This window comes from Ochotona curzoniae, unplaced genomic scaffold, assembly GCF_017591425.1.
Source record: "Ochotona curzoniae isolate NIBS_2020 unplaced genomic scaffold, NIBS_Ocur_1.0 contig_2210, whole genome shotgun sequence".
Classification (NCBI taxonomy): domain Eukaryota; kingdom Metazoa; phylum Chordata; class Mammalia; order Lagomorpha; family Ochotonidae; genus Ochotona; species Ochotona curzoniae.
This window is the reverse complement of record NW_024465369.1, coordinates 9,838,180-9,862,089: the sequence shown is the minus strand read 5'-3', so window position 1 is coordinate 9,862,089 and position 23,910 is coordinate 9,838,180. Positions and strand designations below refer to the sequence as shown.

The 23,910-nt window shown below is 34.9% G+C and overlaps 1 protein-coding gene across 5 annotated transcripts in view; it reads right to left on the bottom strand.

Annotated features, from left to right (window-relative positions):
* Positions 1–23,910, bottom strand: part of ARHGAP15 (Rho GTPase activating protein 15) — a 616,474-nt gene that overhangs the window by 493,015 nt on the left and 99,549 nt on the right. For 4 of the 5 annotated variants that reach the window (XM_040971524.1, XM_040971525.1, XM_040971527.1 and 1 more), the window contains exon 6: positions 7,906–7,995. In XM_040971524.1, the coding sequence (XP_040827458.1) occupies positions 7,906–7,995 (90 nt within the window). The remainder of the gene's footprint in view (positions 1–7,905; positions 7,996–23,910) is intronic. The other variant, XM_040971526.1, reaches the window with a different exon arrangement.

Here is a 23,910-nt window from a genome sequence, read left to right as displayed (position 1 = left end):
AAAGGAGCCAAAAACATCTGCAATAAATTATACAGGAAAATGGGATGGTCAAAGATGAAAAAACTGAAACTTGACCCTCACCCATGAACCCCATCTCATATTTCATTCAGTTCAACTTCTAATCATACATTTCCTTTTTTTTACATAGATTCCACAAGTGGTCTCTTACATTCTGTAAGAATCTGCTAACATTTTCCTTTCATGTTAAACTCAATATTTCATTTTCTTGAATTTATGTCCATTCTTAGTTTATGGATATTTGCTTTGTCATGTGCTTCTTCTACTTCAAACACTGCTCTGAGGTTACAGAGATCTGCTTACCACCACCCAGATTTTCCTCCTGCTCAGTGGCTTGTGGTATATAAACTCATGAAATACTTATGTATAGATAATTTTTTCTCTTGCCCTTAGATTCAGTTTCACTGCATTTCTAAAATCTGGAAGACATTAGTTATTTATTTATGAGTAATTCCATCGTATCCAAAATGACTCAATATTATTCCATACTGTGTCACCCTTATGGACAAACTGTAAAATGTGATTCCATTAACTGGGATTCTCTATTATATGATAGCTTTACAGATTAAATCCTTCTTCTCTTTGGAATATGCTTTCTTGATCTTTAAATCAAATCATAGGTGTCACAACACATAGCTGCTCTATTTGAAAAATATAATATAAGAAATTGGAAACAGGAGTGTTAGTTTGAGTACTGCCTTGCTACCACCCAGGTAATATCTTCCTTATTGGAAAAAAGCATGATATCTGATGATTCTATTTCAATCCCACAATATCTTAAAGTGGCAGTGGCTTCTCATAGATTATGCTGGATGCTTTTCCTGGCCTGCATTTTGGATTTGACGTCCACATAGTTCAGCTGGCCTCATTCTGGTTATATAAACAGTCAGAAGCCACGGTTAGCCACATGATCCCAGGGATGGCACAATGGAACTTCCTACCAAAGCCCAAGTACATTCAGGAATCACCCAGGAAACCAAAGAACTGGTTTTATCTCCCTAATAATATACTTAATTTGCATATCTTAATATTGGATTTCAGATTATAGTTAAAATAAAGAGCTCTGGTATTTCTCAAAATTTAAGACTTAAAAAAGACAATGGTTCCCAAGTCATGTGGTCAGAACTAACAGTCACATCCTTCATCAGATAATTGGGCCTTCTAGCATCCCTTGCTTCCTTTCCTCCTTTTGTCAAATTTAGTATGACCTTCACTTACCATCTTTTGTCCTCAAATTCTCTTTGTAGTTGATATTACATATCCCTAATATTAATATTTGTAAATTAAAACCCATATTTTTATAATCGTACCTTTTTAAAAATGAAATTTATGTGCTATCCCCCAGAAAAACTATGGCCAAAATTATTCAAATAATCTTATCTCTTTCCCTTCAAACAGAAAAGAGTAGGGCTCATATATTTCTATAGGGAAACAGAAAGCATCACCATTTTCTATCTTTTATAGTTGCTGCATTTGTCTCTATCATGCCTTGTGTAAGTTACTTTTGGGCAAAATGCTTTTGTGGAAATATTAAACTGACTGGCATTAACTAATTAGTTTTTATTGATTAAATGCTACATTAATGGCACTTGTTAAATTAAAAATATTAAATATCAGTTAAGTAAGGTTTGCAGATGCATAATTTTGGGCCCAAAACATTTGAAAATATCTTCTCATGGTATAGTAAATGTTAGTACATTGGTTAAGGCAGTAGAACATGTAGAATTAGCACACAAACTTTGAGTTGCATTTTATAAATAGCCAGCTCCCTAATCTCAATTTTTCTAAAATCCACATCTGGAATTTCCCTTAAAACACTGTAAAATGATGTGGTTAGTACATGAATAATGATACCCGGACTTATTTATATGAAAATCATTCCTTTGTTTTTTGCAAAAGATACCAAACATGGGATTGCTTCGTGTCAACATTAACACAGATGGGAGGCAGGTGCAGAAGAACCTGCTATCTCTCATTCCTTCAGGGTGACTAAGTTGAATGATGGATACTGCATTGATTCTACATTAACTACAACTGACATAGTCAAAACCGGCACACATATCTCCAAACTCATGGGCTTTTTCCCACCCACTAGCCCTTCTGATTGATGGGGAAATATCTGATTGGGCACAAACTATGAGGCAAAAAACAACCATATTAGATATTAATGCTTCTTTGTGGTTTGTTTTTAATGTTATGCACTTTAAACTACTCTGAGTGATTCTCCAAAGTGCAACCAGCTTTACTTGAAATCCAATGCATGTATGCAAGTAAAGGAGCATCCTTTTGCATTTAGTCTAACTATAAGCATGGAAAAATGAAAGGGAAAATTGGTAACAGCTCAAAATTATTTTAAACTGCCACTTTTAAGACAAGTATATGGGAAAAAGCAAAATACTAATAGCTTTTCTTTTGGCTTAAAATGGCATTTTCCAAGATATTATTAAATTACTTTTGCATTAATAAACTTAAACAACACTTAAACATTTTAAGCTAAGATACATTCAGATCAGGAAGAGCAATCAAATTATGTTTAAATGAAATGCATATCCATGGAAAATATTACATGAATATGTTGAATATACATTATAGGCAGAAGACTCCATCTAAATTCAGAAGAGTAATGTGAGTAATGCTAAATCTCGTCTGAGGTTTATTTTAGTTTTAGTGAAATGATTAGCCTCCTGATACGCATTTTTTTTAAAAAGTCCATCCATGTATTTTATTTAGTCGAAACACAGGAAGACAGAGAAATCAAGCAAGACAGAGAGACATGCAACTATCCTGCCACCCCATTCTCCCATCCTAACCAGCATCTCCAACGCAAATGCTCATGACAGGCAGAGCTAGGCCAGGCCAAAATGAAGACTCGGGAACTTAAGCCAATATACCACAAGAGTGGCTGAGACCCAGCCACTGAAACTATCATGGCTGTATCCTAGTAGAATTGGAAGTGGAATCAGGACTCAAACCCACATTCTTACATATGGGATGGCTGTCCTAACCCACATCCCAACTGCCAGAACAAATGCTTGTCTCATATTTTTAAGTATGAAAAAATTGAAGCTCAAGTTTAAGAAATTCATTCATGCTATATTCTTAAGTTATAAGCTGTTGATGGGAGAAGAAGAACAGACTTTAATCTTTATGGATCGTTTAATTGTTTCTGTTTCTTAAGTATACAATTAACATATTCTTTTAAAATTAACATATTCTTAATCCACCGTAGTTAATTAGTAGAATTATCCAACTTGAAACTTTTAATCTATACAAGAGACCAGTAATACTTGTTAGTGTTTTTCTATTAAAAGAAAGTCATAAAAACTGAGGTGTAGTCATTGCTACCTCTAAGAAAACATAAACATTTATAGTAGGAATGATCTAATTAGTTAAATAATTAATTATTTCCTGTTTTGCACTTTGTAATGAAAAAGACCAAGAAAATCGTATCTTCGCATTCTATACCTCTACTGACACTCTGAAAATCCAGAAATATAGGGTCTACAGCGAGGAAAAAATTAGCTAAAACTTTTTATGAAAGTGATTATTTAATAATAGATATCACATACTAGATATTTACTTTGTGTGTGTATATTACTGAAGGGATATAACTCCAATCTTAGCTATAATAATGTAATAGGCTGAAAACAGTCCAGTACTCTGGCTTAGTAGAAATAAGTAGAAGGGTATTTTTTAACTTAGTATTGTTTTGTTTTTTGGACAGGAAAAAAAAATGTATATGACAGCAATAAGGAATATTTAAGGTCTGTTACAGAATTAATTACATTGCTTTGGGATACTAACATATTTGATAAGAGGGTTATCACATGGAATTTGAGGAATCTTTTAGAAATGTAATTCTTGTCCACTTGATTTTCCTAGATTTTCAAAAAATATACAGCCCTGAGTGATTTCTCTTTCAAGGAAGCATGAAAACCCAAATGAGAAGATCTATCTTCCATTTTAAAACAAGAAAGCATTAAAAGCAAAATACAAAAAAAAAAAATTACTTCCAATTTTTAGTTCTTTTGCAGCCATTTTCCCAACGGAACTTCCTACCTAAAAACTTTGTAAATGCCTGTTAGGCCCAGAGAACACAGAGATGAAAGCGGCAGTGGCAGCACAAGTGCTCGGGATGCTGCCAGACAATACTGCCATCCTTTAACATGCTTTTATTTAGTTATTACAACTATCTTTCTGTAAATGACATTTAGGATTATTTAAGATTATGTTGTAATCCTTTTAATCCTCTGTGCTTTAAATTTCAGGCTAAACACCAAAGAGCAAACTAGCACTTAGCAGAAATGTTTAAAACGTGTGATTTGGACATAGATCTTTTTCTTCACGTTTTCCCTGATGAAGACTTAGTGGTGCTCTTAGGTTAACTAAGGAAACTTGTATCACAGTTCATTAGGAATCATTCGGTTGCTAACGTTTTTCCATCTGCCTCATCTGTTGTAATGGTTCTTGAAAGTTGTGGTAGTAAACAAAAGTAATAGCGATGGACTTTACTAATTTAATTGAGAATTTGTGCGACCTTTTACAAAATAAAATATCTTGTATTTGTGCGTCTATATCCAGAAATGTTCTCCATTTTCTAGGGTCAAATTTTAACATGCATATTTATCATGCACACATGCACATTATACAAACACATGTCTGCATACATATGTATTTTAACAATATTTTGATATATCTACACTTTATTGCAGAAGTTAACATTTTTACACATGTAAAATTACCGAGAAGTGCCAATTAGACCAATGATTACTCTGCTATAAAACAGGCAGGCTTTGTTGAATCAGAAAGTGGGCATCACTCTTTCTGTGTTGATGAATACAAAAAGTTAACATCTAATTAATGTTGTCACTGTTACGCTACTATGTACCAATCAAATAAGACCTAATACGTATCAGGAGATTAGTAGGATGTTCACCAGGGAGGAAATTTGGCTTTTAATAGGAAGAAAATGAACAATACAAATTTACACATAAGTAAAAATAAATGAAATCTTTCCCTTTTTTGTGTGTCACACCAATGTGCTTCAAAGACTTTCAAGGATTTAACATCCAGATATTTTTTGTTTGTTTTCCTATTCATTTTATGTATGATTTCTCTTCACAATTTATAATTATGTGGTATATAATTGCTAATCCATCACCTTTTAAAGACAGATTTCAAAATTTAAATTATTTCTAATTTTGCTCTTCTTTGATTTTTCTTGAACCAAAAATCTTAATAGTCATTTGCTATCTGTAATCTATAATTCATAGAGTGAGATTGAACACCAAGCCTAATTCAAACTTGGAATTCTAAAGCTATTTCTGAGGCAGCACATCAGCAGAAGCTATGATGGTTTTTTCAGTCTGGAAGAAACACTTGATTATTCTGCAGGTAATGAAACCCTTGCACACACATTCACACATCCAACAATGCCTTAATACCATGTTTTTGAGATATAATCATGTTTATTCTGATCATTTGAGAGTTAGAGCAGCTAATGTATCTAATCAAATATTGATGCAACTCATCCAGATTTAGCTGTCTGGCAAATCCTTCCCGATGCTTTTCCGTTAACAGAACTATAAAAGCTATTTGTACTGTGCCTCTCAAAAGGCTTACTATCCTAGTCTGTATCTTTGGATACATATTAGTGAACGTTACCTAAGCTCATGTGTGAAGGTAATGAACAGATTTCAACATGATGGCAAAACCAAGAGATTCATTCACAAGGAAAAAGTAGAAAATTAATCTTTTCCTAATTTTGTTATTCACAATATGCTTATAAATGTTTTGTTTGTCTAAAGTACACAAGACAAAGAAATACACTAAGTACACCGAGAATCCTTGAGTTAATGAGCACAAGTAACAAGATTTTCAACTTAAAAAGTTAGCAAAAGACCAAGAATTTGTAATGATTTTGGAAGTACCTGTACTTAGAAACCATGAAAAAACATGTGGAAAATTACACCAGGACATATTCAGCTATTTTCAGAAAAAGGCTGCAATGATGTACATGGGTAAATTAAATGCACATATATGCATAAATATGTCCCTTCCCTTTTTGCATCATTTAAATCATATATATGTCTGTCAATCTCATTTGTCATAAATTAAACTTCATGGAATTCAGAGAAAACATTGAAAAAGGACTAATCTCCAAAAGTACATATCTCCAAAAGTACCTTGTGTAATGTGCTTTTTTCACCACTTTCGCAATTAGAATACTAAAATCACAATACATACTAAGGTTACACCATTTAGCTTACCCAGCTTAGTTTTTAAAAAATAAATATTTTGATGATTGAGGTAGTCACACAGACCAGGGTTACAACCTCTGAATTCTGTTATTTATGGAAGAAAAGCCAAAAGAAAAAATATCCATTTCAAGTATGCATTTCTTCATTTTAGAACAAAACTGATTCCTAATATAAAGAAATCAGTAAAGCCACCTTCAAATCACTTTAGAATTTAGATTAACATCTAAATACATGGGTTTTAATTCATTTCCTTTCTTACACCCTTCCCCTTCCTCTCTCTTTTCTTTTTTAAATTTTGTTTACTGTTAACAAATTTATGTCCTCTGACTTTGCAAAATTTTATTATTAAGAATTCATATATCCCATAAATACAGCATAGGAAGGCAACCATATTTTCTCTCTCTCTCTCTCTTTCTTCCTCAATCCCTCCTTCTCCCAATCTTACTTTTTCCCTTTAATTTTGCAGTGACATATTTCTCATTTATACTCACAGCCTAATGCACCACTAGCCATAGTGATCAACAAATAACAGGTAAAAAGATCATTGTTCCATAGATAGATAGATAGATGAAGAGTGTATGTTTTTAAGTCAAAACCTACATCTAAATAAATATGAACCATAAAAATAGAAAGTGTACAATGTATTTATTTTAAATCATCTGTTTTAAGTTACAATGGGCTGAAATTACTTGGGTCCACTCAAACTTGAAATAAAAAATACATACCAAACACAAACCAGCTTTTATTCCCTAGTGAGAAAAAAGGAAGAATTTTCACCTACCTATACTTTTTTGATGGCAAAATATTCATTTCAGCAAAGCCTGTAATAAAGGAGCTTACTTTTCTCTAATACCCCCAAAGCTCTGAGAAGCAACTTAATTTTTAAAAATTATAATAGTCTTATTTCTATGGCTACCAAATGATAAAAATTCTAAAATATACATATACAATCACTGGCTATCGAAATGCAAAAGTGAAATGCATTTCATACATACAAAAACATGAATGTTTATAATCAAGAACTATCAACCACCAAAGATTCTGTTAGTATCACCTGTAAAACATTACTTTTGTTTCGAGGATTCCATCTTGTTCTTTCCATTCAATGGATTACGATTATAATTATTAATTAGTTACTTTTCCAAAAAAAATGAGGATGCAATATGAAAGATCCCATTTTTACAGCTGTCTAGCTCTCTCCTTTACCCCATGTTACACTAGTAAATGTAATTAATGATTGCAAGACATGAATGGTATTGAATGAAAATAGTTTATATTTAGAGAATCTTAATTTGTGTATATCTGAGAATGTTATCATAAATCTATTTGAGTTCAACATTCTCGGTGTGAATAGTGCTTAGCAATCAAGTATATTACAAAATTCAAAAGTTTATGTGTAAAATTCATCAACACAAGGTATCTAATTTGTGTTCAGAGAGCAGTCACCAGGGAAAAAAGCAAAACAAACCAAAGATTCAACACAGAAGAAGAGTCCATTTTCAGCATGTCCTTCAGACAACTAGTTTATGTACATAGACACAACCCAAAAAGATTGTCTTCATCTGAATACAGAAAAGAGTTCAAATTTACTGGGAATGGTATGAAATTGAATATATAACATTCTTACCTGAAAGACATTCTTTCTGCTTGACTTATCTTTGGTCCATTCAATATGGGCTCCACATAAATCCACACTTTCTGATTTTTGCGCTGTCTTCTGTAAGCAAAATGAAATAAAAAAAATGCCACATATTATTGAAGATGCTTGTCAGAGAAAATAAGTTTATCACATTAGCAGCCTCATATATTTACAACATAAAGCCTACTTTTTTTTCCCAGGGAAAACCTAATTTGTAGAAATGTTCATTTGGGAATTTATAAGTTTAACTCTGTTAAAAAGATTTGTAAAAAGTTGAATAGCTACAGGTAATAAGAAAAATAGTATATATATATCAATAGTATATATATATCAATAGTATATATATGTCAATATATATACTATATATATATATATCAATATATTTGATAACTGAAATATTAAATCCTATGTCACAAAAGTATTTTTAAGCTTTTATTTATTTTTTTTTGAAAGGCAGGTGCTTCAGAGAGAGAAGGAGAAACAGTGAAAGAAGTCTTCTTCATCTGCTGTTTCCCTCCCCAAATCGCTGCAATGACCAGGGCTGAGCTGATCTGTAGCCAGGAACCAGGAGTTTCTTTTGGGTCTTTTATTTTGGTACAGGGGCCCAAGGGCTTAAGCCATCCTCCCTTGATTTCCCAGGCCATAAGCAGGAACCTGCAGCAGAAGTTCAGCAGCCAGGACAGGAACCAGAACCCTAAGGTACTGCACGACACAATCTGCTCTGCCACAATGCCAGACTCGACACGTAAGCAACTTAAGTCACGTATTTCATAGTTTCCCAAATTAAGAAATTCTAAATCATTGTGTATTAGAAATGTTTTTATAGGCTAAGCTTTGTCGTTTTATTAAAACTAATTGGAATTTTATTATGTCAACCAGAAATGTGAGCAGATGTTAACACATTAACAAATTCAATAAGTATTCTAATCAACTATTTGTTGCTTAGAAGTTCTCTATTGATTCAATTAAGATTATATATTAGTATAATTTTGCTGAATAAGTTTAACTTAGACCCCCAAATTTAAAATTACATTAGCTTTTAATTTCTATTCAAAATAATCAATAAGAATTATCACCGATGCTTGCCTTTTCATATTTTCTTTTGACTCAAGTGAATCACATTAATATCACTTTAAATCTGCCAAACTTCAACTATCAAGCAAAACACCATTGGGAAAACTTATTTACTCTTTTCCAAATAAGTTTGGCATTCTGAAGACTCCTGAAAATACTAAATATAGTGACGATACTAATAGATGGTCTTAAACTTTTAACATGCAACGATTAACAATATTTTAGATCTTATTTTAACAGTGTGATTTCATATTAAACTATGAAATTCTGAATGAATGATAATTAGATTATCATTCTGCAATTGTTATCATATAGCCATTTTGCCATTGTAAGATAGACTATCTTTCCGAGGCCAAAAATGTGGTTCTTTTTTATAGTAAGTTTTGAGATTTGCAGTTTTCGGCAATCCAATTATTACTTTTTAGAAACACTGTATTAAGTATGTATAACATAGCTTTTTAAGTTAGTAGTATCTTCATGGATAATCCATCAAGATGAACCCATGTCCTCTTAAAGATATTCTTTCACTGATTTACATAGGTCACATGGTGACCTATGCTGTGGTCACTATTGTTGAAGATCACAAATCCTGATAATAATGTTCATTGTCAAGTGATTGAATATGAAGGTATGCATTTAAACACCATCCTTCCTTCAGAATTAACTAAATTATGGAATTCTCAAAACTGACTAAGATAATCACTATGATGCCTTATCAAAAGTGCTTATCATGAAGCTGGCACTGTAGTAAAATGAACTGCATTTCTGCTAATGCTAATGCTGGTACCCAGCATCTCCTCTGGGTACCAGTTGGAGTCCTGGTTACTCCTTTTCCAACCCAGCAACCTGGAAAGCAGTGGAAGACAGTTCAAGTCCATGGGCCCCTGCAGGCACATAGAAGAAGCTCCGTACTCCCAGCTCCCATTGGCTCAGCTCCAGCCACTGCACCGAATTGGGGAGTGAACCAGCAAATGGAAGATCTCTCTCTCCTGCTGTGTCCTTCTCTCTGTCACTCTGACTTTCATAAAAAATATAATAAATCATATAAGAAGCACTGATCCATCACACATAATGTAATCAGAGGGGAAAAGGTAGAATTATTTAATGTAAGAAGCACCATTTGTAGGATATTGAGCATTACAGTAAGAGCTTTATAGCTATTAATGATGTGCTTCTTACAGTGTATGAGGGAAATATTATGAATACCAGGTTATAGGAAAGGAAGTATACTCAAGTGAGTCTAGTGTGGTTAAACCTGCCCAAGGTAAGACAGCTAGAAAGGGAGAGGCCAGAATTTAAACAGTGTCCCTGTAAAGTCTGCCCCAACCACTCTGCTGTCCTTGAACACCGAAAATGGTGGTCACGCTCATGCTGAAATCTATAGAGATTTGAGAAACGCTATGGCTTTTACACTAGCCTCCAGAATGGACATATTGATCTTGTTTTTGTCCTTCTCTGCTAAATGTGATCTTGCCTTTGGTCCTTTACACCACCTGCTTACCTGGAATACCTCCCAGTTTGCACATGGCTAATTTCTTCTCACTTTTCAGCTGTCAGCTAATGTCACCTTGTGAGAGATCTTCTTTAACTGTCTTAAATAAATGAGCTGTACTCCAGTCAGTAATTTTGGTTCTTTTGAATCCCACAATTTATTTTGATTTCGCTGCAGCCCTCCTCCTAACTGAAATTAACATATATATTTTTGTACACTGTCTGTGTTTCCCCCACTTGAATTAAGCTCCCTGAGCTGGGGCCTACTTTGCCTTTCCTTCCACTGTTTTTCCCAATGTATGGAACGGTGCCTGGCACACAGTCGTTCAATGAATATTTGCTGAATTCATGAATGAAGGAAAAATACCAAAATAAAGCTAGCTTTGGTACTTTGAAAGGATGGCTTGTATGTCTTAAATCCTCAATTTTATAACAATTAAGATTTCCATTTGTTAAAAAACAGTGAAGCAGTCTCTGGTTTCTGATTTGAAAAAGCAATAAAGAGTTTAAGGAACTTACAGATTTAATGTGCTATTCCATATAGTCATTTAATAAACACCTATTACATACCTACTGTGTTCACTGAGATAGCCATATTGTCTGTGCTTGACTCTGTGCTTTGACATAATGACGAAGCTGACAATTTAAGTCTCCGTATCAGTCTTAGATTCTATATAATTATTTGTGCACACTCCATGCTCTAGTGCGTGAGGCAACCTACAGCTAAAAAGCAATCAAATTTTCAGTCTTCCCATTATCTGCTATGTCAATCTCCAAATGTTCTCATCCATGAACCTGGCACCTGGCTGGGCATTTTTTTTGCAATCCCAGGTCTGTCTGCCACTATCACTATCAGTGGTCTCCTGGTACTCACTAATATGAACATATACTCTATGGTCTGACTCCTTCAACTCCTCTCCACTTCAGCAATCTTCATTCTCCTCCCACACAAGCATACTTTTTGAGCTTCCCTTATGACCACTTTGCTATTAGGTTTGTTTCTGATACTAATGAAGTTAGCAAACTTTGTGCAGTGTCTCAGTCTTCAACGCTTTTCTTGGTTTTGCCTCTTTTCACACCCAGACTTACTGGCTAATCCAACAGCCACTTACACCACCCTTTTCCTCCAACCACACTTCTGCTATTTTCTTGTCCTTCTCACATGGTCTTCCTCATATCCCCTAATTCAAATATCTTTGGGCTATTCTTGTTAAAAGCCTTGTAAGTCCTGGCTACCTTGTTCAGATGTGCCTTCGATGATGCTTCAAAGCCTGCATTTTGAAACCTTCTGGGTCTAGTCATTTTCCCTCCTGCCTCATGACACCTCTCTTATAAAGTTTTTTTTTCTGTTAAAAGTCTGTCTCACCCACCAGTGTTTTCTTTCTTCACAAAGATGAAAAATGGCTTGTAATGCAACAATGACCATTCTTTCCACTTTTATCACTAGTTCATCACTGTAATCAAATGGAAAGCAAATTTGAGTGCAAATTTGAGAAGCAACTTTGAGCTTCTCTGAAAGCATTATTTTGATTCTTCATTTGCAGATCCCAATCACCTTGTGAAACCATTGCATGATAGAATTCAAGAAATAAGGGGAAGAAGAAAGGGCTTACATAAGGGAATGTGATGAGACAGCAGTTCACTGTTATTTGACTCCAATTTACACGTTCTTGATAATAATAATGGATCTCATTCCATATCATTCTTTCCTCCTGCAAGGCCATAAAAGCAATGCTCTCTTTGGGTCCATGAAAAAGAATTCACATTGCCCGTTTATTCCTTGATCCACCTTTTCCTTTTTCTCTTCTGACCTCAGAGGAGGAGGTCTGAAAAACAATCTGAGTCTGCAAGTGTAGTTGCATGCCTAACACCCTATTCCTTGGGCAGGAGAATGGTCCCTAAGAGTATCCAAGTTAGCCGGCCTCTCAGGGCTGTAGTGCGCATACATGTCTCACAAAGATGTCTGGCTGTGCCTCAGAGGAGATAATGCTTCTGCCCAGTTTTAATTTTCCTTTCAAGTTTCTAACTTAATCCAATCTTGCTGCTCTTTTCTAGAGTTTGCTCTTCACCCTCACTTTCTCCTAACCACAAACGTGCTTATCAGCAAGTAGTCGTGCTCAAGTCATTTCAGTGCCCAAGAAAAGGAGGAAAAAAAAAGCGTCCCATAACTTCACCTTTTCTCAATGTACTAATTGCTATCCCTTCATTGTTAGTTCTTCCGGTGTCTATGGTCATGCTTTCTGTTTGCTCATGTTCCATTGTTTTGCTAAACCCCTGCAGGCTGGCTTTTACTTCTTCCTTTGACTGGTCTAAAATGTCTTCACCATTAAAGTCAGCAATGGGAAAAAAAAAATGTGATGCCTTATCTTCCATAAGCATCTTTCACTTATATATTTATACTTGAACCCTGTACTAATTAGTTTCAGCTGAGCTTTCTCCTTTAGTTCCTCTCATCCTTGAACTGTAAAGTCATTTTTATCTTTCTCAAATTCTTCTTTCACATTTTATATACATCCTGTTCTCTTTCAGTGACCACTTTTCCTTTTCCTATTTCCTAAATCCTGGCAACTCCTGTTTAGTGTTCTATACTCTCGTTATTTCTCTTAGTTTACATCCTTCCTGTGGGTTTGGGTATTGCACCTGGTCTTGCTCCATCACCTGCAATTTGCTGAGCCCTAATTGTCCTGCTGGCTCCCAGCTCCATGTGCCAAAGCAGAACTGTACTTATTAATTGGCATTAGAATTCAGCAGAGATATTGTTATGCGGTGCATCCAGTGATAGCCAGAGGGCAAATTGACAGAGGGCAAATGAAATTTGGCTGTGTCCCCTACCCTCTGTCCTGAAGGTGGGTCCTAACAGCAATGGAATAATTCCATCCTCAACCACTTCCCCCACATCCTAATTTAACCAGGATATTGGATGCAGATAAGTCCAATTAGTCTAGAAATTTTTAGCTACAAGCCCAGTTCCTGTTTCTGCCCACCCCAACAAGCACTAATCAATTCCTTAGCCCACAACACTTAGGTATTCGCTCCTGCCCACCTGTGACTCACCTATCAACTGAGAGGGGATGGTATTGCATTGTCTGGAACCACTCCCCTCACAAGCCCCTTTAAAAGGCCTATGAAGCAGGGCCTCTCTCTTTCTGACCAGGTGCTTCCATTACTCTGGCACTTAAAATCTTGGCTGAACTAGGACACGTAATCCCCCTGAACATGGTCCCTGTGTACTGCTTAGATGAGGCAATGGTTATAATAATGTTGTTTCTGGTTTGTGTGCTGTCAGGAGTTTCAGGAGGGGTGAGGTCAAGCAGGGGTGAGGCCTAGCAGTAGTGGAATGTGGGCAGAAAAGCCAGGGAAAAGTGAATGTCTGCAGCTTTGTAAGTGTGTCCAGGTTATTTGTGAGTGTGTTCAGGATATTCGTTGCATGTCTCTTAGGATAAATTATATTGTTGGGGAAGCTGGGACATACGTCTTCAGCTTAATGGATGGATTTAAGGATAATGACCATTTGTTCCTTTTGGGATTATGATTGGTTGGATTATGACTGGTTGGATTGCTCTATGAACTTGAGATTTGCTATTGTGCTCTATTAACACCAAGCTTGGTTAACAAGGATCCTCAATAAACCTTAGGCATGTCTGGTATGATCTCGCTCGCACCCTGCAACAATATCTTGGTGAAATCACAACTTGTTCCTGAACTTACTCCCTTTTCCTGGTGGCTTGTCATTTTAAGACATCACTTTTATCTAATTCACCTGAAAACTTCTTAATTTCTAACTTCCTTCCCTAAAGCCCTAATGCCACATGTAGCTCCGTCTTCTCCATCTGCTGACTCTAATCTCATGTGAGCTCCTATTTTATCTTGCCTGAATTTTTCTAGTTATTTCCTCTGTGGGGAGTCCAAAGGTTTTCAATTCATTATTCACATGCGATTTTTTTTCCTTCCCAAACATAAAGCTCACATTGTTTCTTATGGGAAACCTGTTATCGGCCTGGTGATATCCAAATCCCTCAGTAGAGTATGGAGAGAGCTCTTTATAAAACATTAATCACCTGTTTCATTACCTTCACTCCTCTATTCTCCACACCTGCTGTGCTACAAGCATAGTTTCTAAAATGAAAATTTTTCCACAACACTTGTGAACAGTGGGAAAAGTTTAAAAACAAGATGGAAGAATTACATTGGAAAATAATTAGTTCAACACAAGCATTGATAAACAATGGTAAATTATACATTTCAGAATGACTGTTTACAAGATAAGAAATCAATGGGCACTTAAAACACAATATTTGTATTTATATTGACTTGAATTAGGGACTGATATTTTGGCCCATTCAAGGAAAATGATAGAGATTTGTGGTGACTAGAAAAAGGGTAGAAAAATGAAAGCCATTGGAGTAAAATGAAAACAAATAAATATATTACTTTAAAAAGAAAAAAAAAAAAGGAAGGCGGTATAGGACTGCAAAAATGAACCTAACCAGTTCTTTGTTTTCACAAACTTGGATCTTGTAGACTTGGGCTGAAGGGCAACATAAGAGCTGGGATTACAAGGAAAATTTTTCATGTACTCAAGCATGGAAGATAGGAATAAGTAGTTCAGGAAAGTTGTAGAACTTATTTGGAAGGTTATCAAGATTTTATTCAAGGATACTGAATTTAAAGAATCTTTTAATAGGAAACATATTTCTGATTTTGAAGCTATAAAACACAAGGAACAGTCTGCTAATGAAGTGTATGATGCCAATTGATCATATTGTACATTATAAAAATAAGCTTTTTAAAAATTGACTAAATATGGATTTACATCTAACAATGTATATATCATAGCTCTGCTGAGACAAACTTAAAATAGTGACTGATTTTTAAGTATAATTATTGAAGAGTTACTGCTTTGGGACAGCAAACAATAAAAGCCTCTTTGTTGGAACAATGTAGTCCTTGAAGATTGATCCTATGTCCTGTCCACTTCTGATTCTGTTGCTCTGTGAGTCCATCTTCATCACTTCCCAATAATAGCTGATGGTATTCTCCTTATAATAAGTTTTCCTTTAACTTAGATTAAGCCTTTAGCTTTAGTTTGCTATTTTTCTTTATGGGATGTTTGGAGTCCATAGTCTTTTAATGTGTATTAAGGAAATATCAAAGGTCAGATGTTCTTTTGTTTGATGGTATTTTTCCATGATGAAGTTTGGTACGTGTATAGGCAACAAATCATGGACCTATTAACTTTCATTCCCTTTTAATAGTGTGGTTGAAAAAAATAAAGCTCAGATTTTATGAGAGATGTTATTAGCTACCATTTTTTACACAAGATTAATTGTTGTTTCAGAATACAGACTCAAATTGCCTTTATCCTTTTGAAACATGAAATAAATATATGTTTAAAGAAATTAAGTTTTATCACATAAATGGTTTTGAATCTGGAAAATCATTCATGAAGGAGTAGAAAACTCACTTATAAACTCTCATTTGAGCAAAATGATTTAGGGAAGAATGCTGAATGGCCACCTGATCTTATTAATGTCTAAAGTATGGCCACTGTCAGCATAGAAACTGATACTTTGAGTAGAAGATGTGAGTTTTATGCATATGAATATAAATGATGCTAATAATATCTGAAATTGTTTCTACAGTGAAATTTCTCAGCATATTATATGACCAAATCAAACCACAATTTTAGAAAAGTAAGATTTTGTTAGTGATATTGGACACTGGAATGTGATTTTTTGTTTGTTTGCTTTCTTCAGAAGAAAGTATTCTTTCTTTTTCCAGAAATGTATATATATATATATATGAATCAACATCTTGCTAGAATAAATATAATACTTCTACTTGTGCTATATTTGCTAAATGCTGATATTGTTGTTCATTTATACTATAAATGAATTATAATCTAATTCTCTAAGGTAAATATTTTATACACATTTTCAATGCTCAAGATAACTTCTTAAAGTCTGTGCCTTAAACTGCATCCCACTCAGCAGTCCATGGTAGATTGTCAATCCTGCCTGGACCACATGGCCTCTGCCAGTGAGGAACATGAACTATCCTCTCTTATGAAGCCTTCCTTGCAGGCTGGGACAGTGTATATATACATCTGGCTATCTCAATCATTTCTAGGTACATATTAAATATCAGTTTACCATATCAAATCTAGCTTTCCCAAAAACCTGAGTTCACATAGTACAGCAGAGTGAAAACAATGGCTCTTGAACTCAAACCACAGGAAAGCAGGAGATGGGAAGAAACCTCACAGATAGCCCCTTTTCCTTTCTCTTCCCTCCTTCCCCTCTCTTTGACATGTTTCTTTAGGCTTTCTTCAGTCTACTTGCAGCTTCTTTCCACATCAAACAGTGCACCTGCCAAGTACAGAGTAAAGCCACTTGATGCAAAGTGGAGTCAGCATGGTAAATCATCCCCTGTACTGCTCACTATCACTTCATCTCTCATTCTGTGCACCCCTCACATCAAATCTAATAATTAAGCCAGGGCTTGTCTTCAGAGTACCAAGGCTCAGACAACTGACATTACTCTTTCTGTGGGATAAAAGTATAGTTCTCCATCAAAAAATGTGGTGCTTCTCTTTTCTCTGAGTGATGAGAGTGATCATGGGAAAGCAATTCGCTAGCTGCAGATTCCATTTCCTCCCTGCCTCCCAAGTCCACTTTACTTTGAAATGAGGTCTGTCATTCTCATCACTGGGATATAAGCAAAATTATTTGAAACCTTTCTGAGCTGAAGGTTTTAAAGCACATGTAGATCTTTCCCCTATTGCCTATCCTTCATGTATTTCCCAAAACTCTTAACCATTGAACTCTTTTAATCCACGTAGTAATAACAGCAACAATAACAAATACGAATATCACACTTGCTATTTTGAAGGTCTATTACATCAGTTTTCTAACATCCTCACATAACTTTATATTTAGATCCTATTAACCTAATATTGCAAATAATCAAGAACACAGAGCAAACAGAATGAAAAACCTAGCATTTTAGCCAGCAAGTATAATTTGAAAACAGTTGTTTTTGGCTAGGATGATATGATACATTGCTTCCTGACACACTGAATTTTTTAAAAATTAAATGTAAGTGTTCTGTAAATTCCAAATGCATACTATAGGATAAAGATAATTTTTATCTTAGAGAAGTACAACTTATTAAACAGATGAACTGTTGACCAAAAAATAAAAAAACAGTGAGTCAATCTTTATAATTAAAGTTTTCCAGGAGAGCCCAAGGTAAGGTTTAAGGAATGATATAAGCTACGATGTTATCATAAAGCATCATATAAATTTCACAGATCTTATGCTTATTAAAAATAATGGAAAATTCAGAATTTTTAGGTTTAGTGGCCAAAATCTTGGCAACAACTGAGAGAACACAGCTTCATGTATACTAATACTGATCATTTTATTTCATTTTTTTACTAAACCTAGGAATTTAATTAATTTTTTGCTTCCATCTCTATGTGCTCTTTTCCAAACTTAGGATAGTACATTTTTAGAATTAATAAATGCATGATAAGGCCACAATAACAAAAAATTATTAATAAGCTGTATTAATGATTCTATGCTGACTCTACAAAAAAAATCCACAGCACTATTATTGTTAGAATTAGAAGGTTATTTTTAAAATTCATTCACTAGGCTAAGGTTGATAAATCTATTGTTGTTTCTCCATTTTTCATAATCTTCTATAGCGGGGGTCAGAATAAGGGCTCAAGATTTACTCTATAAAGACAAGATCATTCTATATTCATTATGCACAGAATACTCAATAATTCATGAATAGCTTTCTGATTAAAACTATTTTCATCTTCCTGTTAAATCACATCATTTTACTCCCACAAATAAGATCATTTTGTTGTTAAAGTCGTACTACACTGAATGAGCATTAGATGTATTGCATTATTTAATTAATGCTAGTGTTCATTATTCACATTGGAAGCAAACAATATTAAAAAGACAAACATTATTTTAATGAGGCCTTTCATGCTTTTTTTTGGCTCACAAGGTTATGACTGAAAGAGTGATTTGGAAAAGTTAATAGTTTTTAAATCTCTTGGAGAAAAGTTTTCTGTCATTAGAAGTAAAAATCCTTAGTCACCATCTTTGATTTAAGTATTAGTATAATATGAAGTGAAAAACATAAAAATACCTGAAACATTCTTGTACACAAGCAATATCTGGGTTTCCTGTTAAGAACACTGAGTTTAGTACCACACAATCTTAGGGGAAATATTATATTTACAAAGAATATCTGAATTTATGGCAAAAGTGATCTTAAATTCTCCAAATAGTATGTATAAATACAAAAGAAGCAGTGGATCTCATCCATCTGACTAATCAGATGGAGTCTAGGGATCTGATTATTGGCAGATGTAGACACAAAAGAAATCTCGATATGAGAAACAGGCTTCACACCCGTATTTATTTCAGTGTGGGGAGTAACACTAATAGAGATTCTGCAGTCATATGAAAACCCTCCAGTTTGCTACTGCTGCTTCCTGAGGTGATGTGTGATGACACAACTGTGGGGGACAATAATACATACATACATACATACATACATATATATGTGTATTATATATGGGATATGTAATATATATGTGTATATATATATCACATTCTTATATGTCTTGAACTATAAGAATATTGGAATAATTTCTCAATAAAAAGAAACCCTATAACAAATCAGTTAAATTGAACCTCACAATGATAAAACCCACCTGTTTGCTACTTTCTCTACCAATAAGATCACAGGACTTTCTGCTCTCATCTATTTGCACAGATTTTAGAACATGTCTCTCAGGCAAGTCCTATATTTTTAAATTAAAAATTGATTTAAAAAAACACATCTCAATCCCCCAAACATGTCATCAAAAACTCTGAGTCTCTTAATTTAAGAATATTTAATACCAGGTTACGATGTGTTCCGCCTTGCTTACACAACCAAGTCTTGTCTTTTCACATCTCAAAAGCTGATTCTACAGTTTCAGTTAAAACTGCTGCTTGCTGTTCCACAAGGCAATCACTCAACTAATTCTGAAACAATCCATCAAAGACATTACTCCCAGGGGTCTTGTAGAAGACAGACAAAAATATTCTAGATTAGGGCACATTCCCTCTAGACCCCAGGAAAACTTCATTAAAATATTTTCAAGAACAATGAATAGCATAAAGAGCCTGGGTGAAGGCAAAATGCATTAAGGCATTAGTTTACCCTATTTTATCATTGCTTTATTCTCTTATTTTCAAACGTACATATTCAGAGGGATACAGACATAGAGGTCTTTTTCTCTCTCCTTCACACACACACACACACACACACACACACACACACACACACACACACAGTAGGGGAGGTGTTTTTGGCAATGGTTGGCGGGAAGGGGAGTGATGTAGAATAATGTCTCAATCCACTGGTTGCATAAATGCCAGCAAGTTAGGACTACGTTGTGTTAAAGATGCAGCTGGGAACTCAACTGAAATCACTCAAGAGAATGGCAGAAACCCAATTTTACAAACCAATCATGTTTGACTTCTATAGTTTGCATTAACAGGGAGTTGGATTAGGAATCAGAAGAGCATCAAACCCCAGAAAACTATATTGCATTAAGTTTTTTCATGTGCTAAGATGAACCTGTCCCTAACATTCTTATTTCTATACATAATGTCTTATATCCCATTTCTGCATCAAAATCCTATTCATCTGTGAAAAATCTGCTCCAATGTTCTTCCACCATTAATGTGTTCTAGAATCATTTTTTCTTTAAGATTTATTTATTTTTATTGCAAAGCCAGATATACAGAGAGGAGAGACAAAGAGGAAGATTTTCCATCCAGTGATTCACTCCCGAAGTGACCACAACAGCTGGTGCTGTGCTGATCCAAAGCCAGGAGTCAGGAACCTCCTCCAGGTTTCCCACATAGGTGCAGGAACCCACGGCTTTGGGCCATCCTTGACTGGTTTCCCAGGCCACCAGCAGGGAGCTGGATGGGAAGTGGAGCAGCTGCCGGTATTAGAACCAGCGGCCATATGGATCCCAGAGTATTCAAGGCAAGGAATTTAACTGCTAGGCCATTGTGCCAGGCCCTCTAGAATCATTTCTAAGGCCAAGCATGGTAGCCTAGTGGCTAAAGTCCTTGAGTTATGTGCACTGGGATCCCATATGGGCACTGGTTTTAATCCTGGCTGCTCCACTTCCCACCCAGCTCCGTGCTTGTGACCTGGGAAAGCAATAGAGGAAAACATGAAACCTTGGGACCCTGCACCCATGTGGGAGACCCCGAAGATGTTCCTTGATTCTGACTTCAGCTCAGCTTAGCTCTGGCTATTGCAGTTGTTTGGGGAGTGAACCAGCAGATGGAATATCTTTCTTTCTCCCTCTTCTTCTCTCTGCCTTTTCAATAAAAGTAAATCAATCTTTAAAAAAAATTCTATCCACAAGCAACTGTTCTGTCCTCTGAGTTACCATAAAGTTAACCCCTATATCTGTCCATGCTAGTTAAGGGTGACTGTCAATGTCTAATTTTTCACTACAAATACTTAGTTTATGCATGTATTGTCTCGGTTTCTGGACCCACAAAGAGACAGTTAGAATCTGATCCATGTTTATGTCTTTCAGAAATCTAGTAGAGTAGATTTAATATACAGGTTGTTCCATAACATTTGTAGAATGAATGAGGAAAGAGATACATAGAATGAGTAATACTAATTTCCCTGAGAAAATGCTACATGTATTTTGAATCTAGATTTCACAGCATGTTTTCTTATAGTTTTAGTCAATTCAGTTATGGTTTATTATAGTCAACCTACATATTATTTTTTTACCATATTATACGCATATTGAGAATGGAGTTCATATATTACCAATCTGGATATCACTACAGTTTAAAAATTATTATATGACAATGGATAAGGGACATTAATTGTTTCTAAATAAATAAATGGAAGTTTTAAATTGTTGATCTTTCCTCCAAAAAGCAACCCATCAGTACACTTTGCTTAGCTAGGGAAGCAAACTTACACATCTGATGCACAAAGTCAGGTGTCTGTGCCTCACAAAAAGAAACCTTAAGCTCATTTCAAACACAGCAGCTACCTAGGAGACACGTTACAATCTGAAGTTCCAAAGTCACCTGAAATACTTCACTGATACTAAAATAAATGTGTATCTGAAAAAATGCAAAAACTATATATACAGACCTCCAAAGACAAATCACATGGAGCTCTGTTTCTAGGACCTCTAAAGTCAAAGGAGTGCACAAAGAAGTGAAAACACCAGCGGCCCTGCCCCTCCCCCATGAATGTGCTTTAGAATCATCTCTATCTGCAAACAACTGGTTTTTGAAGCAGATTTTGCTCCATTACACATCATCTTCCTGGAATCATGAGCTATTTCTCCTGTTGTGGCCGCACAATAATCCTGGTCCTGTGAAGACATCCACCAGACTCTACCTCTGTTTTGTATGTATTTGTTGAAAGAAAAGCTATTATAGACTATTCCAGGATGATGATACCTAGTGAATACAATGCACTATTTTGAAGATTTGCCATTGTTAGCAAACCTCCATCATAGAATTTTTCTCAATCCTTTTCTTTTATCCTGTCTTTCAACCAAACTAGAAATGCATTTCTCTTTTCAGTACACAGACTCTGCCCATTGTGAGCTTCATGCCATTGTTCATGTTTCTCATTTCCCTACATTCTCTGCCCACAAATCTCCACATATTGAAATTATAACCATCCTTCAAGGCCCAATTCAAATCTTTCACAGATGTGAGTACTCCCTTTTGTAAATCTCAAAAAGAAAGAAAAAAAACTTTACTGTGTTTCTTATTTCTTCCCGTTCTATTTTTTTGGCAGAAATTTCATAAGGCAAGACTATATCTTGATTATATCACTCTGCACTATATGTAGCCCTAACGAGCAAGCTGTTCATTGTAGAATTTCAATACATATTCTTATGAAGTCTTTTCTCCCACTAAAGCTTATATAAATAGAACAAACTTGATTAAACAAATGCACACTTAAATTAAAGTGAGGTATATTGTAATGAGAAGCTATGTTATTTGGATCAACTCTCTCACTGAAAACAATGAAAAAATGCTGGATAAAAGACTTCAAAATTACCTGAAAAGAATGAAAAATCTGAAAATATGGTGGGACTGCCAGAGTAAATATTTTTGTGAAATGGGAATATGAACCTTGAGAGGAGAGCTGAATATCAAAGCAACATAACTACATTTTCCCCTGAGGTTCTTTGTCTATATTACACCTTTGAGGTTTGGCCAATCAACTTCATAGATTAATGGAACAAGATCTTGCCTGAGCTGTTATAAAAGGATGAGGGAGAACAAATATTAAACTTGTTCTTTTCCTCCAATCCCAAGAGAGCATGAAGAAAATTAAGTAGATAAATGAATAATGTAACAAAATAAAAAAGAAAAAGCAAAGATCAATTATGTCCATTAAAAGTTGTGACACAGCTGCAGATATCCACTTATCTAGACTTAACCTGAGAAACTTACACTGTCAACTTAGATGGAAATGATTAGTTACTGGGAATATATCAGAGTCCTTAAAAAAAATATAAAGCACTCAGAAGACAGATGTATTCATCAGAGAATCTCCCGTGGTAATATTTCAATAACAATGATTAACACAAAAAGATAATCAAACACACAAGGAAACAAAGCAACATGAGTGAGAAAGAGTACCAGATGTCAGATATGATAATCACAGGAAGCATTATAAAATGATTAAATCTCTTACTTTTAATAAGAGTTTCAAAAAATAACTTCAGAAAACAATTTGCTATAACAAGTTACATAGTGTTTTTAAAAAGAAACAAACCTTTAGGAATTACAGTTCTAATAATTAAACTTAAAAATATTCTTCATGGAAAAAGAAAACCGACGTAAAGAATCGGAAGATAAATAAAACACTATTTTCTGAATAGCTCAGTAAAAGAAAATGATAGACAAAAATGAATGAAAACATTTGAATGGCATGCTGAGAAAAAAATGCACAGTTTCAACTGAAGGCTTAGACGGGGATAACAGAATGTTAAAGGAGTATACATTTGAAAAGATGGTAGCTGGAAATTTTCTGAAACAAAGTGAAGACTATAGATTCTTTCAGAAAGCACAACAACACTGAGAGTAGAAACAGCTATACATCTGCATGCTTCCGGGAAAAAGTGGTGAAGAACAAAAGCAAAAAGGAAAACAGCACCGGCAACAAGGACAGTTGCTATTCTAACAGATGACTTCTGGATGGCAACAGTGAATGTCAGAAAACAGTGGAATGAAATCTTCCACATGATGAAGAGAATGGAGTGTTGACTCAAAATCGGGAGATATTCAGATTCTGAGATGTGTCTCTCAGAATATGAAAAAATATATAGATTCA